Here is a 23668-nt window from a genome sequence, read left to right on the forward strand (position 1 = left end):
GCTGAGCAACTGGGGCAACTAGTCAGTTTCATATGTGTTTTTGCAAAGGTTTCGTTTAATGCGTCATGTACTGTACTGCACGGTACAAAAATCAGTTGCGGTTCAAAAGGTTAGTGGAAATTATGAGCAATTAGTTCATTACTTACACTTGACACTTGATTAATGTAACATTTTTTTCATTGGTAAAATGGCATTTATATCTATCTAAATTCTCTTTAAAAAAATTTTACACTCCTTGAGTAAACATGCCATATACTGTAGCATGCCCGCTCACGAATGCAGAGTTGTACAGGGTCTGAACAGGACAGAGTTACTGAGTTTAAAGTTGCAGCGAGACTTGGCCAAATTACATAAATGACATGAAACACAAGAAAAATCAACAAAGCAACTTGTTTCTATATCAAACTTTAATATATAATTAAGTTTTTATATTTATGTTTATAGATTAATTTTATATTCATAGATTTTTATATTTGTAGATTCTCCTGAATATATGCCTGACGGAGTTACTTATAAACAGTATTTTTAATTGACCTTAACTATATGAATGGGAGAAAGCACTGTAATCATATTTCAGTACTTATCCAGCTAGTTGATAATATTTGTACCATATATAATACAGGTTATTAGGGTCTACAATAACAATACAATATGATTAAATTATATTATAAAAATATGATTAAATAATGGATTAAAACTTTATAGTCATAGGACGGTGTTATGGAATGACAGACTCCACAGACAGGAATATAGTAAACCCGAACGGGCACTTTTATTATTAATTAATATTAACTGTTTTGAATGAGATGTGGGTAAAGAGAGTGAACCAGAAAGTCTTATCTGATATGGTGTCGGAGTTGGTGGACGGATGATGATAAATGGTGGAAATGGTACACAGAACACGGCGACTGGAGAGACGAGGAGACAAGGATACAAGAGGGCAGGAGACACGGCGTGGGAAGATCGTTTTTTGAATCGTGCGGAGCCTGGCATGGACTGGTAATAAAATAAATTGTTATAAGCATGAAACACACACCAAATGCATAAAAATTCATAACTCGCCTGTTCAGAATGTTAGCTAGTTAGTGGAACTGGTTTATGCATGGGTGGCACCATAGATATACAGACACAAATAGAGGTCTTATGGAAAAAGGTAATTTTATTTGGAGATGGGAAGGGAGAGGGTCTAAGGAGTGAGAAAAGTAAAAAAGGGGAAAAAATTGTTAAAGGTGTGCACGTATGGGTCTGGAGGCAGTGCTCAGCTGCCATATGGGCAAAAGCCTGCAGAGCAATGACAGGCGGCAACATTCAGTTCTGCGCCTTTGAAGTACCTGGAGCACATTACATGACCCCACTTACATGCCACTATTCCGTGTTTAGCGGCCACCATTTGACTCTTCTCTGAAGACTTTCAAGACTTCAAGCTATACTCCTTGCCTTGTTTTTATATCGTAGGAAAAAGCCAGAGATCCATTAACATTGAGAAACATCTTACCTCTGTGCAAGGGTTCCTCCATCAAATACCAAATCATGTTTTTCTTGAGGATCAAATACCTATTTTAGTATTTAAAATTGAAGAGGTGTATTTATATCATGCATTTTTTTTTTCTGTATTTTTCATTACAACTCTATCTCTATCCTTTAAATCCATAATAAAAAAATTACAGACCTTTCATTTCTTTGTATAGTAAGCGGGCGAACTGATTCGTAGACTATACTAAATTTATTATGCTGCACTAAATTTATGAAAATGCATTTTTGCTTAATTTGGTGGATTATTATTATATTATTGGGGGGGGGGGGATTTAATAACTTCACCCGTACACCCTTATGTGGTAGATGTCACTAGACCATGATACATTAACGGCCTCCAGACCAGGGCTTTTTACAAATTTCCACAGAATTACTTTTTTATATTTTTATAGTCTTACTGTACTTTTGTTTATGTACTTTTTATAAACAGTCCCTACTTAGTCTTCTCACAAACGGCTTTACATAGAAAGCGATGTTATTTAACCTTACTATAATTATAATGAAGCTTCATTGTTTTTCCGAGCATGGTTTTGTTTGTGAGTTATTAGTCCTGAAACTTCAAGTATTCATTTTTTTTTTTTCACTTTTACCACAGCCCATGTGGGATGCTGCTCATTGTGATATGGTGTGAGTGACAGTGTAAATGCTTATGTTTATATGAGAAAATTGATTCTCTTTTGTGTAATTGTCAAAGTCGAAAGTAACTAATCAATATTTAAAATTGAGGGATGTTTTTATGAAACACAGTTAGTAGAAGTAAAAAGTATTGCCTATGGAAAATCCTCAAGTAATGTACATATACACAAAAAATACTTGTAGTTGTACTACAGTACAGTACATCACTTGCCAACTCTGTTAATGGGTATTGAGGTAAATAATTTCTTAGCTGAAATTTCCAAAATAGCATCAATACATAGATTAAAACCAGATTTTAAATGTTTTATACCTATCTTATTAAATCCAAATAACATCACTGTGTAAGATTTTTGCACATCTTAAATTACATGGAAGTTAATTAATGGTTTACATTAATTGTACATTTTAGATTATAATCTGGAGAACAGTACTTATTAAAAAAAACTCTCACCCTCCAGATTTCTTACTTCCAAGAGCCCAGGAGTTTGCTTATTAAGCTTATCAAATGATTGGCAGTTTATATGTTACATAGTATTGATAAAATGATTATTTCCATTGCCCTCACTGTTGTGTTCCGCTGTGTACATCTTCTGCGAAGTTTAATGGAACTTTAAGTTTTTATTTACACTATACAGTATGTCTGCATTTGCACTACTCTGTCTGGTTTGCACTCTCTGCCATGTGCCCTTACTTGTATATTGTATATTTTTTTTTATATTATATGTATAATTGTATTTATTCATATTTTTCTTTGTATTTTTAAAATTCTACTTTTAAAATACAAAATTAGTTCTACTATGTATATAATGTTATCTGTTATCCATCAAGGGTCTGAGAGTAATTTCAATACTCTGTATGTCCTGTACATGTGGCAGAATTGACAATAAAGTTGACTTTGACTTTAATAAGTTCTTATATAGTATATATTCTTATAAAATATGTTTGTTTTGCAAATACGATACACATCAGTAACGTTAATCCGTGGGAGATCCTGGAGACAGCGGGTGTAGAACGTAGCCATTGCTAAACCGGAACTGACTGAGCCCTATTGAAAAGAACGCGGAAGTATGTGTGCAAGTAGTGCATTGAAGTACATTATGTTCCAGGTGCATCTGATTGTTTTATCAGGTAAATATGCTGTAAAGTGTGCCAGTTGCATCAAAATAATGTGTTAGCAATGTTCAAAAGTGTGGTATACAGAAATACTGTTGGATGTTAGTGGCTAATATTGTTATTTATGTTGGATGTCAACATGAAATGTTTAAAATATGACTCACGAGAAGTCTGCCACAAGATAACCTGTGCATAAGTGTATTTACTAAACAGTTTTAATAAAAAAAATTTGCGTTCATTGTTGTAAAGTACTTTTTATACAAACACTGTGATATGTAAGATTGTTGACAGTGGAATGTGTCATTTCTGTTGTTTTATCAGGGAGAGCAACAACAGTTATTTTTGTATGTCTTTAATGAACAGCGTTTTTTTTTTTTTCTTTCTTTCTTTTTTCTTTTGCGAGGCTCAGCTTCGAGTACAAATACAAAAACCCAAAAGACATTACTGTGTCCTGTGCGGGTTCACTCTTGCCAGGCTACATCAGTGTACTGTATGTATTAATTCCTTTAACAAAGATGTTGGACTTCAAGAATCAGTGACATAACGGGTTGTTGTTTTTTTTTAATGAAAAAAATAGAGTGAATCAGAAGTGCTCCTAAAATATTATTTTATTGAAACACAGTGAGATTTAAAGAAAAGAAATCTCTATTCTTCACACATTGGACACCCTTTCACACTTCCCGCAAACATGGAAAGTAAGTGTGTTTCCATGTGTGTGTGTCTGTGTATAGTGTGGCTTACTTTTAAAACACAAATAATAAAGATCTAATATCATTAATTTCGCTAATGTGAAAAAAAAGATATGCAATTGATTTAAAAGTAAGACCAGAAGTGTTTTGGCACAATCAAAAATGATGTCTGTTTGCAAAATGGATGCTTTTTTCATCATTTTTTTCCATCTTTTACTTTAATCAGTACTTTTTTTTGTTGTTTGTAATTATCCCAAAAAAATTACTCAATATATATATTTACCTAAAACAGAAAGGTGGACTGCATCTGTTATATTCCAATGCTCCAACAAAAAATATATGTATTTATACATCTATATATTTTTGTTAAAATAAGTTAATTAAATCTACAGTATTTAAAGTTCTTCTTGTCATAGACATAAATGACAGGATGGGAACGCCGGCTGTACTCTATACATCCAAGTAGAAAACAGGTGACGCAGTGTAATTCCATTCTCAACTAGCATTCATTTGTTCCTTATCCGTTAACAGTGTTTCTATGCAGGTTAAAAAAATCTTCTCCTGTAAAGATGGCGTTGTACAGCTGAGTTTCAGAAACTCTGTGTGAGTGAACATGGCACAGAAACGATCTCATCCTAAGACTTTGCAGTGCACAAAAGTTCATTAAACATTCATACAAAGTTTGGGTTAGTTTTGTAGAACATATAAAATTGTCTCAAGAAATGAATAGTGGGAAAAGGCCTTTGGTTAGGTTCCTCTCAAAGGATCACATGTTAATGTTTTATAGTGGTAGAGCAAGACTTAAGCAGTGATATGGCTCTGTTTCTGTTGCTCTAGTATGTATTTGTGTAAATACACTGTAACCTCAGCTTTAACATACATAACAGAAAAAAACGTCATATATTACATGTACATTCAATCTGATTTCTCTCCTAATCAAACTAGGCAAACTATTTTAAAAAATCAATACTGACATCCTATAAAGCAGTATCACCATACCCGCCATTATTGTAGTTATTTCAGGAATAGGCACTGTAATGTTTTAAGATCCATAAAAAAACATACATACAAGACAGAGAGATGGCAGCCTCGAGCATTTTTTGAAACGTTGTTTACATTCAGGATTTTAACTTTCCATCTATTGCTTTCTCTCTCACACGGACAGAAACACTAATACACACACTTTGCATATTCATCTTTCTCTTATTCTGACAACACAAGTAAATGAAAGGCTTGGGGTGTAAATGTGTGCTCAAGTTTGTTCTTAAATTGCCACACTGAAACAGACCCGTTTGCATCCATCACCGTCTGAATTTCCAAGCAAACACAATCATTCACTAACACACGCACTAGTGCACTGGCCATGGCAAAACTAGCCGAGCTGATCCTCATATTGCTTTCTGAAACAGTCACCAGCTGGAAAGAAGTCCCAGCATCGCTCCTGGTACATTTTCCACACATAGGATTCCTAAAGGGATGAAAAATGAAGATTAAAGAAAATAAGAAAGGTGAGAGTAGAAAAAAAAGACCTATGCAGTGTGACACCAACCTGTCCAGTATGTTCCGTTTCATCTTTATTAATTAGATACATTAGGAAGAACCTATTAAGACAAGACAAAACAAAACAGAGATCAAAACAGAGATGACATGATCTATATACAAGTATAGACAAATCCTGAAACCTAAAGGTAGCACTGACATCTCTTTTAATAATAATAATAAAACAAATTAGGTAACATTATGGGCTCAGGTGGATTTCTGATGGATAAAAAAATACAAATTTATGATTGCAGCAAGGGTCCCAGTCTGGGGGATATGGAGGTCGGACTAGTGGTCTTGCAACTTTTTGCCTGCTTGACCCTGTGGACTTAAGCAGGTGGGCTGTGGTGCACTGGGTGCTCTAGTGTCTTGGCCAGCATAAAATTTTTGTTTGTGATTTGTGCTGCATTAGCTTTTCTGTGGAATTAGACCAAACAGTCTGGCCATTGGCCCCCACAGACATAAATCCTTGTCACCAGTTTATATTGATAATCAGTCTTATTGTTATGCAGTATTAATGTTTTCTTTTCAGTGTATGTACAGTATTCTCTCTCTCACTCTCTGTATATGTTTATATATATATATATATATATATATATATATATATATATATATATATATATATATAATAGTTGGCAATATAGTCAGAATGCATCAATATTCTGAATGCATCCCATTTAAACCAATCAGATTTTAGAAATTCACATTGCTGTGGTATACTGTGGTTTCTTACATTGTATGTTATAATTATTATTTTTATTAATCTATTACATGGTAATGCATCTGGATTCAACTTTAGAATGAACAATGTTATTTAGTTGTTCTTAATCCTAAAAATATAGATTATAAAAGTCTTCTTATAAAGGTTATTGATAATTTGAGTCTTGGACCATTGGAAATGCAGGATTTTTAAAAGGTTTTTGGTGCCCTGAACTAATACCACCTCCACCCCTATCTTCTTAGTTCAGTGCAAATGTGGCATCTATAAACCACAGAATTGTTTTACTCACATGTAATTGGCTAAGTTGTGCTCCTCCATTGTATGCGTCTCGAAACCATGCGGAGTTGTGTCAAAGTAGTCACTTCCAATTCCGCAAATGAAGCACTTGGTCTAAGCATGTACAGTAATAAGCATTTAGAGATTCATTAGTGTGCCACTTATTATATTCACACTTCTCCAATTTACAATTCCTCACAGCGTATAAAAGAACAATTAATACAAAATGTAGAAAAGACGTACCTCCATGTCCTCTCTGACCTGTTCCTGCTGATCTCTCAGTTCACCAAAGGCGTCAATGATCAGACCTATACAGCATATACATACAGTGGGTAACACTGACATCTATACTGGTTTGTTGATAGTCATGATAATAATAATAATAATAATCTAATGACACATACGCATAATAATTTGCTTAAAATTTATATTACTAACTAATGTGGAGTAACCATAGTACACCTGATGTTTTATAATTTACAGTGTATGGCATGCTTACTTTTTATATTTAAAAAAAAAATTGCCTGACATTATATTAAACAGCAGCAGTGAAGGTATTTTATTAACCTAGGATAAATGCTCCAGCAGAAACGTTATTGTGCTTCAAACCAGTTCATAGTTTATATAACTAATGTTCTGTTAAACTTTACATTAACGTGAATGCTTTTAACAATAAAAATTAAAAAACACAAAACATAGAAATAATGTCAGCTTCTGGTTAACTATGTGTTCTACTGATGGAAATTTCAAGAGACAAAAAACCCTATTTTTACAATTAATTTAAAGCGTGAGGAACTGTGAACAGGACAAACAAAAGGAACAAAAGTCAGTCACATGCATATGTTTTTCTTCCCCAAACTGTTCCCACATCCTTGGTAGCAAACAATTACTTAAAATGTCTTTGTATGCTTTAGCATTACAGTTTCTCTTTACTGAGACTAAGAGGACCAAATCTGTTCCTGCATGACAATGACCCTGTGACAATGAGATTTTCATAAAAGCATAGATTGCAAAGGTTGGACAAACTAAAAGCAATAATATAAACCTTTTTGAATTGCTAGAATAGCAACTGACTTCATCAGTGCGTAACCTCACTAACGCTCTTGTGGCAGGAACTTGTGAAATGAGCACAATTTCCCACAGCCATGCTCCAGATTCTAGTGGGAATCTAGTCCGAGGACTAAATCTAGAATTAGATGTTCAAAAAGCACATATTGGTGTGATAATCAGGTGTCAACAAACCTTTGGTGCTATACTGTATTTAACTGTATATGTAAATGCGTCCCTGTAATAATATAAATGGAATAGCTCTTCCTTTGCTGTGCATAAATGAGACTGTGTACATTCTCACCCTGAATGATGGCCAACAGAATGACAATGACGAAAAAGAAGAAAGTGATGTCAAAGACGACACGGTACAGCTCGTATTCATCTCCAGCCGGATCCTCAATCTCATCACCTATTCCTCCGCCGGCTCTCACTCCCACATACATGTGGAAGAGGTAGCACTGAGAAGGGCATGAAAACAGAATTAGTGTCAACTACTGTATATAACAGCTTAATCGTAAATCTTTTTTTAGTAGCTACTTACAGTCATCATGTCATCACACTTCATGTCTGGCTCATCCTCGTCTTCACTCTTGTTGTAGAACTTGCGGAAGAAGTTAAAGGCTACGACAGTGTACAGGTACACGACTACAGCTAGCAAGCCCACCGTCATCACAAGCTGCACCCAAAACAGATGTTAAAGATAACAGCAGGAAAAACAATACTTTAACAAAAAAAAAAATATATATAATTTTTTAAAATTTTAAATCCCTTAACATATGTAATGGCATTCTTGCCATTGATAGTTGTTGCTATAGCAACAGGTGAGGCAAAAACGATTAGTGGCAAAAATCTACACAATACAAATTTCAGAACCTTAAAACACAAAAATCTTCTATCACCAGTATGTTTGAAAGATTTTAAAACTTTTAGTTTCCTATTTATTTTCAATATCCACTTATATCCACTTAAACCATAATTCTGCTGTACCTGCTTGCCATTGTGTGTGACAGAAGACAGGATGGTACGTAACGTTTTGACACCCATGGCAATGTCCAGCAGGTGACAGGCAAAGAAGAAGTTGTTGTAGTGACCGAGAAAGGACATGACCAAGTACCACACCAGGTAAAGGAAAGTCTGGAATAAGATTTAACCCAAGTTAGTGGATTATGGTAAATCCAGCCAGAAAGATAGTAACACACACATGTGGGCAAAACGTACATTATCTGTGAAAACAACTCCAAACTTCCAGATTTGATACTTGATGTCGATGGCGGTCAGCCTGAAAATGAAAGAATATATTTTCTAGTGCATCAAATTAAGTAAACACCTGTGTTTTCAAGTACGGTAAGTGTAGTGATTTGTACCAGGTGAACATGGAGTTGTCAGGTTTATGCTTTTTCTCATGCGTCATTGCACTGACATCCAGTGATGCCAGGTCCATTCCCAGCAGCTCAGCAATCCTCTCTCTGCCATAGATATCCCCATACTTCTCTAACACCTGCCAGTGCACAAAAATGTGTGAATTTGTATGAAAATTTACTGTATGTTGTGTGAATGTGTAATTAATGTTGTTTTCCAGTCTTTTGTTTTTTCTTGTGGCAAATTAATTAATAAGAGCGGTTATGAACAAATAAAACTCACCTTTCTCTTTACAAACTTATCCCAGTAGTTGTTTGGGAAGGTTCTGTATATAAAAAAAAAGAATTTTGAAATGCCATATAATTAATACATTTATGTTGAGTGTTATTACTATATTTAAGGCTTATTCTCTTCTTAATAAATTCTGCACATGTGCAGGTACACATAATGATAATGATACAGAAACCCATATCTTACGGTGTATTTAGGACCAGTCTGTCCCACTGGCCTTTGATGTCATCATCTTCCGGCTGTTCAGTCACATAAAGACCATCAAATTCCAGCTTACGAGCCAGCTCCTTCTCTCTTTTAAAAATAACCAAGGGAACCTACACCACATACAAAAGAAAGAGTATTTGTGGGGTGCACAGGTAAGCATTCTTGTATGTTGCTACACCCAAATTCAGACAAAAAGGAAAAAAGATTTTAAAAATAATATTAAAAAAACAACAACATATATCTGATAGACTTTGTAAACAGGTCTAAAAAGCAATTTGTCATCTTATGTATAATTTACGTTTATGTCATCCACAAATTCAGTGTCAATCCGTGATCCTTGATGCTTCATGGCATTTAGACATAGCCACCTCAAACCATAACACCCAGTCTGCACACTCACTGTCCATTTCCATCAACCTGATTAAGGATGACGTACTCATATGAATACACAAAATACTCCAAAGATTCCCATATGATGTCCCAAGATTTGTTTACAGTGTAGAATTAAGTAGTTTATCATTCTTCATTTTTGGAGGCAGCGGTGGCTCAGGTGATTGAGACTCTAAGTTGCTGGTCAGAAACTCAGGATTTTGAGCCCTGCCACTGCCGGGTCTCCATGGTTGGATCCTTGGGCAAGACCCTTAACCCAACTATCCATACAACCCAGCCATAGCATGCAGTGACAGTCCCAAGCCGGGTTAGAAAAATCCAAGAATGTGCAAAATATATAATGAAAGAAAATGTGATGTTTATATTTTTTCCCTCAGGCTGCATATTTACCCGTTTTGCATTAAGTGACAAATTTATGGTAAAATGTACTTGCAAACTTTAAAACAGACCATCATGAACTGTCTAAATTGCTCTAATTTATAAATAGGCAACTGCATGTCCCATTTTTTTTAAGTAGCAGGCTAGTTTTAAATAAACTTAAATGAACCTTAAAGTCTAAATTTACAGTATATTTAGGCGGAACAAAGGTTACTTTGCTGCACATACAAAAGTATTTCCATGTATTGAATTAAATGCAGAGCGCTTACACACAGCTATAAGAGTCAAAACATTTTGTGCCTCACTGACCTTTAGACAGTTGTAGCCTATAATGCAGAGGAAAGATATGATGGTGTGTAAAATGCCGAGGAATGCCATTGCAGGTTCCATGTAACCAGTGCTCTCTTCCAGGAAGTAATAGAGAGGCCCATCTTCATCATCTTCTTCTCCATTTTCCTCCATTCCAGAACCCTCTGGTTCACCCCCAGAGCCGTCATCCATTGCAGAGCCCTCAAACATGCCTGAGCCTTCAAACTCCATACCTGGGGGGCTACTGGACACCTGAGAGTGTGGGAGTGAAGGAGAGAGAGAGCAAGAGAGAGAGAGAGAGAGCATGCACAGGAACAGATTTATCAAGGCACAATTGATTCAGTTTGAGTGTAAATTCTTATCTGTTCATACTGACCTTGTAAAAGAGCAGGATGAAGTTTAGAGCAAAGGCGATGAACAGAGCCAGAAAACGCAGGTTGTAGAAGTTGCGAGACAAGTAGTTCTAAAATTACGAAAATATTTATAGCGTCAATCAATAAAAAGAAACTTTCCAAATTTCCAAACTCTTAAAGATAAAATAAAACCTTACCATGAATTTGATTCTCTGCACCTCCAATTCATTCCAGAGCTCAAAGCCATCTCCAGCTGTGTGTTTTTCTTTCTTGGCTTTGGCTTTTACTTTAATCTCCTCTTTCTCATCCACTTTCTCTTCTGGCTCTGCCTCAGCTTCTTTTTCTGCTTTCTCCCCATTTTCAGTACTTTGATAAATTTTACAATACAATATTGCCTTTCATTATTTCAGCTGACATGAAAGATTCAGCATTTAGGTATTTCATAAACCAAACTTGTGAACTGAAAGGACTAAAAGGTGGATTTTACAACAAATAAATCACACTTATGCATTTTTGACTTCTCAGACTGCTTGAACATTGCATTGTTTTTAATACTCACTCTGCCTTCTCTGGTTCTGGGGCTGGCTCTTCTTTTGGCGGCTCTTCTTCCACCACTTCCTCTCCCTCTCCTCCTTCACCCAGCTAAATTAACAAGAGGCAAGAATATAATAAATACATTACAGATTAAGACTGAAATTTAATAACAAACAATACAGAATAATAGGATATTAAGAATTTCTTAATGGGGTTCACCAGTTTCCTCTTCAGCAGTGGGGAACCCTCTGGTGTTGGGGGCTCCTCAGGCTCAGTTTCTCCCATGTCTCCTAGACCTCCAGGTGTGTCAAATCCAGGTCTACCTCCTCCTTCTGCCTCTTGCCCATCCTCATCTTCTACCTCTCCACCACCTGCTTCCTCTCCATCTCCTGATCCACCTGCTTCCTGAACCTTTCTAGCACTAGGCTCAGCTGCTTGATCACCATGCACCTCTTCCTGAGTTGGATCAGGCATGTTGGTAAGAATTTCGGTTAATGTCATCTTTTTAGCTCCCTCCACAAGGCCGCCTCCAAACAGTGTTTTCCATATCAGCAAGAAAAAGCCTTTGCATATGCTGTAGATAAAATGAAGGATTCCCATGATGATTGTATAGAAAAAGGTAGCCAGACCTACAATCATTTCCTTTATAGTCATTTTCCGAAGTCTGCGATAGCGTCGCCTGAGGTTGCGGAAGGTAAACATATTAAAAAAGTTGACTACGCTCTTGATAAAGTCTGCGAATGCCGAACTAGACTCAGCTGGAGTCTCATCTCCATTCCCTTCTTCTCCTTCTCCCCCATCACCATTTGCCCCTCCACCACTTTCCTCTTCTTCTTCTTCATCCTCATCTCCAATTCCTTCTTCCTCTTGCTCAGAGATCTGGGAGGCAATGTTCATCTCAAAGATGGTATCCTCACAAAAGTTGACAAATAGCTCCATCTTCTCAGATTCACCACCTTCATTGACCACATCAAATATAAACTGCCTTTTAGATTCTCTGACCTGAGGCATTTCCCACTGGTTTCTGTTGGCCTCACTGATCTCAAAGTAAATTCGCTCAATCCTCCGACTTGCGCCCATAATTTCGATGCGGCCCAGGAAGGGGCGGAAATAGTTCAGGACACTTTCAGCTTGCTCTAAGAAATTCTGCAGACGTGTGTCATGGGGAACATGCTCTGAAAGATTGGTGAGTAGCACAGCAATGTTGAAACCAATGTCCTTGGCTGGCTCCTGGAAACGATCTGCAAACTCTTCAAAGTTGATCATTTCATTCTCATCAGCCTCAGAACATGACAGAAGAAACTGGATCTCAGATGTAGAGTACTGCTTTTGGCTGTCCATGGCTTTGGAAAAGTCCTTCTTAGAGATTAGGCCACGTGGATCCGTCACATAGTCCCGGAATGCATCAGATGCCACAATGTCCTTCAGCTTAAGGAACATGTCAAAAAACTTGAGGATCATCTCAACATTGCTAGATGACTCCACCAACATGTCTACCATCTGGCGAGCAATGGTGCCATTCACAATGTTGCCTGATGAAAACAACATACAATTCATAAATGTTGCAGCAGTACAGCTTGGCTTTTATAACTGCATAAGCTGTTAAGCTCTTCTATGTCAATGTTAAACAAAATACAACATAATACTCTCGGATCTCGAGCCCATCTATTCTTACATATCGCATATCATTATTACATTAACAGTAAACTGGACTTTGCATTGATGCAGCGCACACAATACATACATACACACAATACATGTATTTTTCTTGTGGTTTGTATCCCCCCCCCCCCCCCGCCCTATATTCTCTATATCCTACCTCACATAGCCATTATTGTTATTGCATTGCTGCACTATGGTTGCACTTTATTACATTGAATTGAATTAAATGTGGTGTTTTATAATCCACCACAGGCTGTCATGTGGGCTGAAACTTGAACTTCACAAAACAGCATATCCCAAGGTTTTTTGTTTTTTTTTATACCATAACAATTCTTTAAATTGATTAATTAAGGACATTCATTAATAAATCATACTTTTAACCATTCATAGTTGCTTTTAATGTTGCTGAACAGTTTTGTTTTATAACATATAAAAGAAGCAATTCCTTTACCAGCCTCACATTTAATCTTAAAGTTAAGTATACAAAAATAAATAAATAAATAAATAAATAAATAAATAAATAATGAATGAATAAATAGATAGATAAACAAATAAAAATTGCAAAAAAAAAGAGTCTACATTCACATAATCAGAGTGATGTGACTCAAATCTGTTTTTTTTTTTTTTTTTTTTTTTCCCTAATGTAAAACATATTTTTTAGGGCTGCCTGGATGCACACATCTGTCATTAGTCAGCACCGGCATTACAGGGATTAAATATCAGTGCTAGCAATCACTGTTAAAACAGCGACAGTAAGGTATCTACCTTTATTTTACTAAACTTCAACAAATACAGCAGACTAACTGCTGAGTAAAATGTCAAGCATGTTTTTGCTAAAATCACATGCATTGTTTAAAATGAATTAACAGTTGCACAAATATGATGTGTTAAACCCAGATAGAGCAAGCAAAGAAGTAAAGATGTCAGAGCCAAAAAAAAAGTCTCTTGTAAATTGGAATGTGAACAGTCATGACAGGCAAATTTTATCTGGCCAAAAAAATTTATAGAGCAATGTTGCTTGTAATGCGAATATGTTCAAAGCCTTTATATTTCTAGTTTATTAATCTAGTTTATTTTTTGGAAAATGTTCCATATAGTATTGTTTTCCATTTTAAAAGTAAAAACAGTACAAGGTTTAAACATGTATCATACCCTCCAGAAGAGAAAGCAGCATAACCACCATGTCTTTCTGAAGATCTAGAAGTTCCTTTAGAAGACCAATCTGACTGGAATCCTAGGAATGACAAACACACACACAAACACACACACACACATCAAAAGGAATGAAACATGTTAAAGGGCATTTAATAAGTCCGACGATCATTCAAATTGTCTGAATATAAAGGCAGCATTTTGTTAAGGCATGCCATTCACTTTTATTAGACCTCCCAACTTGCAAACAGGAGCTTAACACCCACTTCTCTTTCCTCATTAGAAAGCTTAAAAAAGCTTAAAAAATATTTTAAGTTGACCAGTCAATAAAATTACACTGAACAGCATTTTATCAACTTTATATGTCACAACTTAAACGTATGACTATAACCTTACCTCTGGGTGTGTTTTACTCCAGAATTGATCCTGGGTTTGCATTTATCAACAACAGATACAACTAAAACATTATACATTGGGTGTATTTTTTATTGTACGGCAGAAGATATGGATGAATATGTGGAGAAAAACACACAGGTGGAACTTAAAAATAAAAAAGAAGCAAGTGGAAAAAGTAGTGCTGAAGTAGAAATAAAGTAAAGCAGCCAACATGGGTTACCTTATCTACCCAAACTACATGATATGATTAAGCGTTATAATATGCCTTTTTTTTTTTTTTTTTGCCCGTGTTATAAATGGACGGATGTCTTTATCTACATGCATCCTCTACTTATTTGGATATATGGCAGGCATTCTTGATAATGTCCGGAAATTTAGGTTATATGCACAGGATAGCATGTGTATTGTAACTTGAAACCAGGCACACACAAATCAATGGGTTAACTGCTGCTGCAAAGTGCATGCTTAGTATCTATCCTTGTAATCTGTCTATTCCTATGCACAGCGTATACAATGCACCCTAATGTTTTTTTTAATAATTTAATTCAAAAAGTGAAACTTATATATTCTAGATTTATTACACATCAAGTGAAATATGTTAAGCCATTTATTTTTTTTTTTAATTTTTGATGATTACAGCTTATAGATAATGAAAATAAAATAAGAATAATTTTTAAATAAATTACTCTAGAATATGTGACAGTTTCACCTAAATTAAGTTACAAAAAAATTTTTTTACCTTCAACATACTTTCACAAACTTTCCACAAATTGTGTGTGTTTATTTATATAGTTATAAAATTTTTATTCTATGAGGTTTAAGAACAGGGCTAAAGCTGTTAATCATAAAACAGGAAGCACTTCTCTCATTCCCTCATGATAAAAAATAAAAAGAATGCAGAACACGTTTAACAATGAATGAAGCACAAAATATTCTGCTTTAAAATCTACAGATGCAAGGCACATAAACTGGAGAGCACTGTCCTGTTAGTTTATGGTTAAACTAATAGAGACAAACCTACTGTAACTAAAGACAAAACTGATCTCGGTGTTCGTGTAGAAACTGACACTAAAACAATGACAGTACACTTCAGGAAATGTGAAAAGTTTGACAGCAAAACACAATGAACACCATTTTCAGACCTTTACATATTTTTGCAGATTATTATTTTCTGACACACATTCAATTCAATTCAATTCAATTTTATTTGTATAGCGCTTTTAGCAATTTTCATTGCCGCAAAGCAGCTTTACATAGTCAATGGGGTTCTATAACAAAGTGTTTAATTTGAAAACTGCTATACAACTTTATATATATATATATATATATATATATATATATATATATATATATATATAATTTGTTTTACAGTAATATTTTTAAATAAATAGTAACTCTTGTTTTGTTTTCTTGTTTTGTTAACTCTTTTTTAATTTGCTGCCACTACTGTCTGTTTGACTCACTACAAAATAATATACTTTATTTTTAATTTAATTTTAACCAACATCTTACTAATTACTTTATCATAAACACAACTGCAGGTTGGCTGATCCATTGTGCCCAAAGTTCTAGCCCTTAGCAAAATCACACAAAATTCAAACTGATATAACCCAAACCAATTTAATGTAATATTTTAACATTTGTGCTTTTAAACATTGTTGTAACTTGAAGAAAACATATACAAAATATTCTCTTTTTTATCAGTCTGTGATGCTTCTTATTTTTTTTTATTTATTCATTTTTTAAATGTAAAAATGTAAAAATTGGATTTACATCATTTTGCTGTCAAACCGTTCATGTGCAGCCAGAACATTTCACAAAACTGCTGGAAGCTGGGGGATGGCATGTGTTGTGTGTTAAGCAGCAGATAATTAACAGATAATATAATGCGAAATACAAATCCTTACGCCATTCCGAAGTCCTGGATCAGGGTGCATCTGGCAAGGTTACACATCAGAATAAAAAATGTTATCCAACATTTTTCACTCATTTTTGTATTTATGCTTTCTCTCCTTTGTGTATGCACTTCTAGGTCAATGAAAGTGTATTTTTTTTAATTGGGCGAAATGTTTAGCTACGTGTCTGATTCTTCATACTGATAATTTAAACTCTTTGCAGCCAAGATGCAGAATTGATGACTAAGCATACTGCTGTCAGTCCCTAATTTTCTTTTTGATTCTGCAAAGCTGCTTTGCGACAATGACCATTGTTAAAAGCGCAATATAAATAAATATTAAACATAATCCTCAGTAATATTAAGGTTTTTTTCTTCCTTTTTTTTTCTCTTTTCTTCCATGTGTGGACACTTGTTGAAATGGTGGTTTTGAACATAATCATTATATTTCTAATTCATTTAAGATAAAATCTAGGAGAGAATAAAATACAAAAATGCATTGGATAAAAGGAGATGTGTACCACACTCAGAAACAAGAGAGCAAACCAAGACCATAACAAATTGAAAGGGTTAAAAGAAATAAGAGGTAATTAAATATTACACTATTTTAATTTGGTTAATTATGTTTTAGCTGTATCAGTATGCAAAACACACTCTTATTACATCTACAAACAAGGCAGAAAACTATCAGTTAGTGTCCACACTATCAAAAAGCAGAAAGCAACAAGATTACAAAATGAGGAAACTAAAAATATTATATACACAGGAAATGGAAATACTAAAGGATTTAAAAATACATAAGTAAGTAAATAAAATACATACTTTACTCTGCAGTCACCATGTAAAAAGAATTCATATAATTATTACAAAAAGTCAGAAAAAAAACAGTATAAAATGTTTGATTACAGTACAGACATTGGTCTTAAAAAAAGACTAACCAAAGAAAAGCTCAGCATAACACTTACAAATGATATGCAAGTATCACTGTATATCATGCGCACTGTGATTTACTTGCATACAACAATTAAGAAAAATACATGCAGGACACAGAAACCGCTTAAATCATTGTGCTTTTATTCATTTATTATTGTTGCCTTTTTGTTTTTCTCAAAAGCATACTAGCATGCCAGACAGAGTTGTTCTTATAAAATATCTATCTATCTATCTATCTATCTATCTATCTATCTATCTATCTATCTATCTATCTATCTATCTAACCATTCATCCATCCATCCATCCATCCATCCATCCGTCTATCTGTCTGTCTGTCTGTCTGTCTGTCGACTGTGGTGATGAGTATGTTGTTTGCTTTTGCAATAAAATTCCAGGCAAAAAATTAAGAGATCGGGAGAAAATAAACAGTGTACAGTATATGCTTTCATAATTAAATTGTTACGGACACACAGCTTGTTGATGTTTGTGTGTGAGTGTATGTGTATGTGTATGAGAATGTGCATTTGTAGCTTCCTACCTGTGCCAGTTTCATCATCATGTGTGCAAATACATGGAGGAATCCCACCACGGCATCCCACAATCTGCTATGAGCCAGAGACTGCTGGTTCCCAGTGCATGGCCCCTAAGGGACAGCAAAAAAAAAAAAAAAAAAGTTAAAGGCATTCAAAGCTTACAGCCAGGCAAAGCTTTCACAGACAAGTTATGAAAGTTTAAAATCTTACCTGTATGTATTCTGTGAGACTGTTAAAGACTTGCTTGGCTACTGTCATTGCTTTAGAGAAGTTCCTCTTGCCTGGTTCATCAATGATGTCTTTCCCAGAATAATACCAGTAAAAGTCACTGATTGATTCCTTAAAAAGTAAATGAAAAAATCTTTGAGAAAATGATGCATGCTGAAGGAGAAATCAGTACACTGTAATATAGCACTGTAAATGAATAACATAAAACAATTTTCATGATGAGGTCTCAAACATTTTTGACAGGGGTATGCATGGTTAAAAAGTTTGGCACAGTATGGCAAATTAGTCATACTTTTTTGTTGGTTTGTTTTGTTTTTTGAGCCATAAACTAAACAAGCAAATCTACTGCAAAATATGTTATTTAATACTATGAAAGATAATATAGTTGTTGTTGATCTTCCCCACCGCAGCAGACCATTCGAGCCACATACAACTTGTCACAGGTTTTATGCTGGATGCCTTTTCTGACACAACTTTCCCATTTTATTCATGCTTAAGACCAGCACTAAGTATGCCTTGCATTCAAGGGGCTGGGTTTCGAAACAGGTTTTTCACATGGCAGATAAAAAGTCGACCACTGAGCCACCAATGCCCATGAAAGACAAGAGAGTATGAATAAGATCTTATAAATATGTTTACCAGTTATTCACAGTGATTTTGGATTTTTTTTCCTTGCAACTTTTCTGCCAGTAAATTAAATGTTTTTTGCACTGAATGGTTTATAGTATTTAGTTTAAAGAACAACAAGCAAAGTGCTATGAGATTATTAATTTGTGACCACAACATTATATTTCATGAACATGCATTATTTTGTTCCCATGCCTAAGTAAGTTTTGACCACAGATTAATTGATTGATTTTTCCCCTAGAATGACCATTGTTAAAAGCGCTATATAAATAAAATTGAATTGAAGAATTTCACCAAAGAAGCTCTGTAATAAAGAAAAAATTAGCAAAAGTAGGACCTCCACAAGATTTTCTCTTTTAAGCCTGTAAATAGTGTTTGCAAAGCATTACTATTATTATCTCACAGGCTTCTCCTTCTTTTTCTTATAATAATAATAATAATAATAATAATAATAATAATAATAATAATAATAATAATAATATGGTAATATGCCTTATCTATAGGGGTGGGGGGAATTTGGCAAATTACCACCTAAAAGATGCTATACTTATCATTGAAACCAACTTTGATGGATGCTAGCGCAGAGCAATTTACCACATTTAAGGAGGCTTGCAAGCTGTGTCAGAACACACCCTCACATTTTCTTTAGAAACTTTCTCTAGTTAATAACTATCCTTGTTAAATAAATAAATAAATCTACAAAATAGTTTAATTGTATTTAATTATAAAACAGTAGTGGCCTCAGATGCAGGGGGAGTATGGGCTGTTATACCTGAAGTCTCAGCAGGTAGTCCACGGTACAGATAATAATGTTGATGGTGGTCGTGCTGCCAGTCTGGGTGCGCAGGTAGTTCTGGAAATCTGAGGTTTCACAATTGTGCATATAAATTACACGTCAATGTTTTATTTTCAATAACCATGTTGTTTAGAGTTTTATTATTATTATTATTATTATTATTATTATTATTATTATCATACAAGTTTATTTCGAACTTGCCGTTATTGTGACCCTCGCAAAGCAGCTGCAGGAAACGGAAGAGGTCGCATGTGAATTCATCGTCTGCCATCACTTTTTCATCTGCACGTGAACAAACACACGCACGCACACAGGTACACACACACACACACACACACACACACACACACACACACACACACACACACACACACACACACAGAGGCCATTAGACAGTCATAAGTCATAAGCTTAATGTTGGCTTAAGCACTAGAGGTCATGAAGAAGAAGACTTTTTCATGCGATTAAAATTGTTAATGATCTTTGAACCAAAGAACAAAACTAGAAGGGAAGGAATTAAAAGAAAGAAAGCATCATTTTTATTAAGAAGAATTAAAAGTTTTCCTTGGAGATAAAAGGAACTATAAAGAGAATGAGGTATAATAACTTCGACACACGCACACACACACACACACACACATACATACATACACAACCTCTGACACAGCTCAAGACAAGCTGATAATCTCTGACAACATATAAAAAAAAACACTTATATGACAGATAAAACACAAACTCTGGACAAGTATAGGTAAAGGATATGAACATTAACATTAACTTGGTCCGCTGTGGTAATAACATAAAGAAGGATACGTGAATGGAAAGAGCAGGGAAGACTTATACACACGTACTGTAAATACACATTCATGCAAGACAGATCTACTGCAACTCTCCTGAATAACACTGCTGTGTGTGTTGGTTGGGATGTGGAGAAGAACCAGACAGACACAACATTTGTTTATTTGTTTTTTTTTCCCCATATGGGCTTGACAGAATGCTCTTTTCCTTTAAAGGTCTTGCTTAAATTATTATGTTGGAAGCACTTTGCTCTAAACCCCTGCCCACAGATAGATTTCGCACCGATGGTGGGTAAGTTTAAATAAAAATTGACTAAACTTGTGAAAATCGTTGTGGTTAGTACCTGTGTAAATGATAAAAGAAAACAAAAATCTCTCTCAAAAACATCTTAACAAATAATTAAATGATACCACAGGTAAATCTGTAAGATTAAAATAAATCTTAACTGCACAAATACTTGAAGCAAAGTAAAAATGTCAGTTAGCAACAAATAAAAATGTAAAAATAAAAAAGAATTATGGTATAAGTCAGACCTGTGCTACATTTTAGAACTTGTTTATGTAAAAAACTTAAAACCCAGGTGGCACACAGCATAGGTTAATACTGAAGCAATTGAAAAAAAAAAAAAAAAAAAAAAAATATATATATATATATATATATATATATATATATATGCGTTCATATAGGAGCCTTGCCAGTGTGTGTTCTCGGGAAGACTTCAGACAATTAACTGTGCATTTGGGTTTTTTGGATGTGCCAGGTAGAATAAAAGTTATCAATACTTTTTTTAACATGCAAATTTTAGCATTACTGAAAAATGGACATAGTGTCACAAAAATGTAGTCTGAACAAGAGCATATTATTGTAATTATGTTATAGATGTTATAGTTCTATGTCATATAAACAACCAAATACAACAAGAACAAGCATGTGAGAATGTGTATCTGTGCTCAAGTATATTTCTTTGCTTATGTTTTTTTTTGTTTTGTTTTTTGCTCAGTCATATCTCTATATAACTCTTATATAACTCACCATAGTTTTGCAATAAATTGTTTCAACACACTTTACAACATGTATTTTTATAAAAAAAAAATTGGCCAAGATCTTTTATTGATTAAACAACTTCATAAATTCTTCCACAGCAAATCCAAAAAAAAATTAAACGGAGTTAAGATCTTCAAACTTTGTGGGAAATCTTGCCATTCTCATTTTGGAATCAAGGAAGAAAAAAATTATTAGGGTAGAGAAAAAAATCTGTGGTTGGTGTAACATGGTCATCCAGTGCATTGAGGTAGTGTAAGGGTCCGCCACTAGAGGCCACTGTTTTTATTTTGTAGTTTTGTTGGCCGACTCAGTTTCCCAGCAGGCACCTCGGTCAGGTGATGCGGGTGCACACCTGAACCGAGGTAGCCATCAATCAATCTATAAATAGCTGCTTAGACTGGGAAACTGGGTCGAGCATTTTTGGTACCACCACTGTCATTTATGTGGGCATTTTGGTTTGTTCTGTTTTGTTATCTGTTTAGTTTGTACCTTGATTTTAGTTGTGTTGACTTGGGCTCTCTTATTGGCAATGTTTCTGTGTGTCTGTGTTAGTGGAGCTGATTCAGTCCTGTCCTCCTGTGTTCTTGTGGTTAGCTAGAGCAGGTAAGTAGTTAGGTGTGTGTTTGGCTAGGAGCGTGTTTAGCTAAGATCTATATTGTGTTACAGTAACTAGCATGCTTCTAGCCATAGCCCCTCTGTGTCTCTAGCTGTCCTGTGTTTCCTCTCCCCCTAGTGTCCCAGTGCGCCTAGATTTAGAGTGTTGTCCCTCCTGGCTGGGGAGTAACGACTAGCTTGTGAGTGCCGCCTCGCTTAGTCTGGGAGGGCTGCCTCGCCTAGCCACTGGGTATCCTTTGTCTATGTTTCTGAGCCCCTATTCCCTAGTGTGTTTAAGCTATTAGGTAAGTGTAGCTTAGTGCATGTTGGGGCTAAAGACATGCTTAGCTAGGTGTATGTGTAGCTAACTGCCATGGTTAAGCTTAGCTTAACCATGTTTAGCTAAAAGCCATGCCTAGCTGATTGCCATGTCTTTAGCCCTCGTCCCGTCCCTCTCTTGGTCTCTCGTCTCTAGTCTTTACGTGTCTCCCGTTCTCTCTAGTGTCTCCCGTTCTCTCTAGTGTCTCCCGTTCTCTCTAGTGTCTCCCGTTCTCTCTAGTGTCTCCCGTTCTCTCTAGTGTCTCCCGTTCTCTCTAGTGTCTCCCGTTCTCTCTAGTGTCTCCCGTTCTCTCTAGTGTCTCCCGTTCTCTCTAGTGTCTCCCGTTCTCTCTAGTGTCTCCCGTTCTCTCTAGTGTCTCCCGTTCTCTCTAGTGTCTAGTTTCAGCTCCACGCCTCGTTTATGTCCTGTTATGTGTTTGTCCCCCTGCCTGTGTCTCGCCACAGGGCTTGTTTAGTGTCTCCCCCTGCCTGTGTCTCGCCACAGGGCGTGTTTAGTGTCTTCCCCTGCCTGTGTCTTGCCAGAGAGCCCCTGTTAGCACAAAGTTAAGTATGGTTAGAGTTTGTTTGTCTCTTTATTTATACTTTGTGTTTTAACTATTATTAAAAAGAATCTTTTGGGTTACACCACCCCTCTGCCTTTATGCCTGCTCCTTCCGCCCACGGCGTTCAACACCTGCCACAACACCCCGTTCATGACAGGTAGACAGCTGAATTTATTTTATTGTTGTATAACATTTCTGAGCCTAAACCTGACCAACTGAAGCAAGAGCAGATCACAAAACTGCATTCAGAGGCTTGTACAATCAGCACTATACTGATTTCTACTGTCAAATTTTCCAATGTCACTTTTTAAAGTTTCCTAATGAACTGGGCAGTCATTTTTTAATTTTTTATTATTCCAATAATTTTAGTTATACTAAGATCTCCTTAGTTCTGTTCTTGGCTGGAACAGTATTGTCAAGTGCAAAACCCATTAAGCACCATGATAAAACTAGCGCTCACGAATACCATCCCAGGAAAGCAAGACCAAAACTTACCCCTGCTGAAGAGGAGACGTTCATTTAGAGTCACCAGCATCAAATATAACCAATTAACAAACAGCACCCCAGATTAGAGCCATTATGAAGGCTTTACAGAGCATAAGCATCCCCAAATCCTAATAAGTATCTCAATAGCAACTGGTTAAAGTAGATTATTGCATTTTTTTTAAACGGATTCAGGATTGTTTTATAATGTAAAAAAAAAAAAAATCAGGAAAGACCATGATATTAGAAGGCGTGCCCAATTTTTTTTT

At 35.4% G+C, this 23668-nt stretch overlaps 1 protein-coding gene across 1 annotated transcript in view; it reads right to left on the reverse strand.

The window, feature by feature from the left end:
* Window positions 1-3872: 3872 nt before the first annotated feature.
* Window positions 3873-23668, reverse strand: part of LOC128527421 (ryanodine receptor 1-like) — a 92247-nt gene continuing 72451 nt past the window's right edge. The window contains exons 86-106 of the mRNA XM_053499754.1: window positions 19801-19881; window positions 19576-19664; window positions 18159-18287; window positions 17954-18058; window positions 14193-14274; window positions 11598-12910; window positions 11404-11486; window positions 11042-11210; window positions 10868-10954; window positions 10492-10743; window positions 9394-9524; window positions 9199-9241; window positions 8922-9055; window positions 8776-8836; window positions 8545-8691; window positions 8099-8233; window positions 7859-8015; window positions 6751-6815; window positions 6521-6621; window positions 5521-5572; window positions 3873-5439 (exon numbers count right to left, since the gene is read on the reverse strand). Of these exons, the coding sequence (XP_053355729.1) occupies window positions 5344-5439; window positions 5521-5572; window positions 6521-6621; window positions 6751-6815; window positions 7859-8015; window positions 8099-8233; window positions 8545-8691; window positions 8776-8836; window positions 8922-9055; window positions 9199-9241; window positions 9394-9524; window positions 10492-10743; window positions 10868-10954; window positions 11042-11210; window positions 11404-11486; window positions 11598-12910; window positions 14193-14274; window positions 17954-18058; window positions 18159-18287; window positions 19576-19664; window positions 19801-19881 (3512 nt within the window). The 3' untranslated portion in view covers window positions 3873-5343. The remainder of the gene's footprint in view (window positions 5440-5520; window positions 5573-6520; window positions 6622-6750; window positions 6816-7858; window positions 8016-8098; window positions 8234-8544; window positions 8692-8775; window positions 8837-8921; window positions 9056-9198; window positions 9242-9393; window positions 9525-10491; window positions 10744-10867; window positions 10955-11041; window positions 11211-11403; window positions 11487-11597; window positions 12911-14192; window positions 14275-17953; window positions 18059-18158; window positions 18288-19575; window positions 19665-19800; window positions 19882-23668) is intronic.

This window comes from Clarias gariepinus, chromosome 7 (assembly GCF_024256425.1).
Source record: "Clarias gariepinus isolate MV-2021 ecotype Netherlands chromosome 7, CGAR_prim_01v2, whole genome shotgun sequence".
In the NCBI taxonomy this organism is placed as follows: Eukaryota; Metazoa; Chordata; class Actinopteri; order Siluriformes; family Clariidae; genus Clarias; species Clarias gariepinus.